The 3,921-nt window shown below is 42.9% G+C and overlaps 1 protein-coding gene across 1 annotated transcript; it reads right to left on the bottom strand.

The window, feature by feature from the left end:
- Positions 1 to 1,853: 1,853 nt before the first annotated feature.
- Positions 1,854 to 2,779, bottom strand: LOC149229416 (uncharacterized). Its single transcript, XM_089375827.1, has 2 exons — positions 2,393 to 2,779; positions 1,854 to 2,272 (listed from the first exon to the last, which is right to left on the bottom strand). Exons 1-2 carry the CDS (start codon positions 2,617 to 2,619, stop codon positions 2,176 to 2,178), a joined length of 324 nt encoding a protein of 107 aa, XP_089231953.1. The 5' UTR covers positions 2,620 to 2,779; the 3' UTR covers positions 1,854 to 2,175.
- Positions 2,780 to 3,921: the final 1,142 nt, after the last annotated feature.

The following is a 3,921-nucleotide window of genomic DNA, read 5'->3' as shown; positions in this document are numbered from 1 at the left end:
TGGCCAAAAATGAGCCGGGACGTACAGAGATATGTAACCAGGTGTAAAATCTGCCAACTGGCGAAAGGACACAGCCAGAACACTGGGTTGTACACACCCCTACCTGTTCCAAGCAGGCCGTGGGATTCGGTCAGCATTGAATTTGTCCTAGGATTGCCTAGAACGCAGCGGGGATATGATTCAGTGATGGTGGTGGTGGATAGGTTCTCAAAAATGGCTCATTTCATTCCTTGCCGGAAGACTAGCGACGCCACAAACGTGGCACACCTCTTCTTTACAGAAGTAGTTCGATTACATGGCTTACCTAGAACTATAGTTTCAGACAGGGATGTGAAGTTTACAGGACATTTTTGGCGCACCCTGTGGAAAAAGCTGGGCACACAGTTAAATTTCAGTTCTGCGTATCACCCGCAGACTGATGGACAGACAGAGGTGGTGAACAGGAGTTTGGGCAATTTGTTACGAAGTTTGACAGGAGAAAACTCGCGATTATGGGATCGAGCTCTTGCCCAGGCAGAATTCGCTTATAACGATTCACCCAATCGGAGCACCGGTTTTAGCCCATTTCAGATCTTGTATGGTATGCATCCGCGAGGAGTACATGAACTACGGGATTTGGGACAGCTAGAAAGGAGAAGTGCAGACGGAGAAGATTTTGCCGAAGCAATGAGCGAACTGCATGAAAAGGTTAAATTAAGATTACAGGACAGCACGCAGAAATACAAACAACATGCAGACATAAAGCGGCGAGAGGTACATTTTGAGATTGGAGACGAAGTCCTTGCGCATCTGCGCCGGGAGCGGTTTCCTAAGGGTACGTATAACAAGCTGAAATTCAAGAAAATCGGCCCATGCAAAATTCTGCGGAAATTTTCAGCGAATGCATATGAAATTCAGTTGCCACCTGATATAGGTATATCACCTATATTCAACGTGGCAGACCTGTTCCCATATCATGCCCAGTCGGAAGATGATAGAATGGTACAGCCACAACGGGACACCCAGTTCGAGAGCAGTCTTTGGAAGAAACAGTTGCCTTCGGTCCGGACCCATGAAATCGAAGGAATCCTCAGCACACAGGTAGCCAAGAAGATGCGCAGGAAGGAGTATCTGCGTTACCTCGTCAAGTGGAAGGACCATCCAATGGAGGACAGCTCCTGGCTCGACGAGACACAGATTCGGAAGGCTGGCTACTCGGTGGAGGAGCTCATGGAACGGAGCCATGAGATCTCTCTTTTACCCCGGCAGCCTGATGCAGGAGCATCTGGTCAACAGGGTGAAGACCGAGAGAGGGCGAACACAGTTTCTGAAGAAGATTGGGAATGATAAACAGTTCAGTGAACGGACAGCAAGCCTGTCAAGTTCCTATGTTTTTTGTTTTATTTCTTTCATGGTCAGCTACAGTATTAATTTCTGTTATTTTAAATTTCTGTTCATTTTATTTAAAATATTGTAACAGGTCTTAGTTAGATACGTTAAGAGTAGATTAGTGTCAATAGGTGATGTAAACAACGAACCCCTATGGTAGAAAGGCAGACAAAGTAAACAAATTGATAGTCAAGAAAATCATGCCTACAGTAACTGCAAAATAAACTGTAATAGAATAACTACCAGCAGTTATCAAACTGCCCAAAAAATATTGTATAAAAAGACAAGCGAGATAACCCAGAGGGGTTCAGCAGCGGAGCATTTGCATGAGAATAATAAATATACATTTTTTTCCTTCATCTAATTGAGTGCACGAGCAAACAAACTGTTCAAATATACATATGTCCTCAGTAACAAAAATCCACATGTACAGTGCTGTATAATCATTTCATTTCAGTTAAATATAATAACAGTGTTTTACAGTATCCAAGAATCTATTAACTGGCCGAGACGAAAGTGAGCACAAGGCGGAAAGAACCAGCAAACACAGAGGGACAAACTAGACCGCAACAGTAACCGGGTAAGCCACCAGAACTAACTGTAAACAAGTTTATATATCGCTGTGTATTACATTGCATTTTCTACATAAAAAAATTACATAAACTGTACATCGAGGGTTCACCGAACCAAGTTACAAACGACTCATAGAAACCCTCCTACGTTACGGCTGAGGGTTTGAGAAAACCCACCAAGCCCAGACTCGACAGACCAACCAACAGTTCACACATCAAGCGATTGCAAACGCGACTAAGACCGAGAGTCATTAAAAGAAAGTAAAACGAGAACAGAGCTACCCGGGTGGAATCGACAGAAGCCCTCGCGAAGGCACGGGAACCGGCCACACCTGCAAACGAAACAGAAGGTGGAGTCAGGGTTTTACCCAGTCAAAACCCTTGCACAAGAAATTGAAATTAGAACACTGTGAATACGAAACCCTGAGAACGGAGAAGGTGGAGAACCATACCTGGTAATGTGCCGGAACAAAAGGCCAACAGAACCCGAAACAGAGACCCTGTCCACAGAGGGGCTGCGGAATGTTAGTTCCAGCGCAAACAGAGAAAGAAGAATGATAGCATGAAGCGGTGGCATACCTTGCCTACAGAGCCGAGCGCCGGAGAAGAACCAAGCTGAGAGACCATCGACCTGTGCATCTGTCGACCGAGCGGACCAGACATTATACATTACAGGCATTCACCACAAATTTGCTAAGAAGACCAGAACCGACAGTATCCACAAGAGCAAACCCAGAAATGTTCTTACAGTCATAAAAACGAACCGAATGCACGATAGAGTCACAGTAACTCACCAACACAACCTGGAGTCGAATATACAGTCTCACAGTAATGACCAGACATAGCTAAGTAGCATTATTTCACCACAGGACCGGCGGAAATTCGACAAGGTTTCACCACAGACAAAGACAACCCAGAGGCGGAGCCAAAACCATACAGAGCTCGCAGAGACCAAGTAGCGAAGGTAAGAATGACGGTAGAGGCGCGAACCGGGCAGTAAAAAGTGAATTAGGGTTTGTCAAATTCGAGGAGGGCAGGTGTCATAAGGAGAAACAATACCAGGTACCGTGGTTTGATTGTTAATTAAAACCAAAATCAATTTGCAGTTACCATATATCCGAGCCAGTTTAATAGTGTAGGTCCACGTAAGTTGGGATAGCGCGGGACCACGTGGGCTGGCCCCATCAACCTGTGCTCTGATACCATGTAGAAATTTCACTTGTAGAAAAAAACGATATATTCAATGTCCTAAAGCATAATACTTGTTCTACTTCTACAAAACATTAAGCAGAAGCATAATCAAATTCATGAGCAACATCAAGTAGAAACATGCATAACTGATCAAGAGAAATAATCACACATAACACAAGATATATCCAAGGGAAAGCACGAGCATAAAACCCCAACCATGTATTATCAATCAAGTGGAAATCCTCTTCACAATACAAAAAGAATTAGCTCTCAAGTTATTCAGTTCCCAATGAACTATGAAGATATGAAGATGTATCTCATGAACCAACCAAGCCCTGTTTATATAGGCTTTACCTATGGTCCTTGCATAGTTTGCTTAGGAAATAATAGCAAAATCATATGTTATTAATTCCAAACATACCAAATTAACCAATGGTCCAACTACGCAATCCTTGAGGACACTAGTTCCTCAACCATGCAAAAACTACTTACTAGAAATAGTCAAGCATCTAATAGTGCATTGTCCCACATCTGATCTCAACTGGGTCTTTGACATAACTGACATGCAACGATTATCCATCAGTGAATCCTCGGTTATCTAAAATAATAGTTGTCACATGCATGCAAGCATTAACAAACTATATTTTATTATTTTAACAACTTGTTAAAATAATCTAACTGGACTTGACTAGTTAGAACTAAGTCAACTGATTCTCTCATTATAGAACTCATACTTATTCCCTCAATCAATGGATGAAATTAAGGATAATTTCCTCAATCAGTGGGACAA

This window comes from Pinus tabuliformis, chromosome J (assembly GCF_031772625.1).
Source record: "Pinus tabuliformis cultivar Carrire ecotype Pingquan chromosome J, CPIR1, whole genome shotgun sequence".
NCBI classification, from domain to species: Eukaryota; Viridiplantae; Streptophyta; class Pinopsida; order Pinales; family Pinaceae; genus Pinus; species Pinus tabuliformis.
The sequence above is the reverse complement of the archived record's forward strand: the minus strand, read 5'-3'. Positions and strand labels throughout refer to the sequence as shown.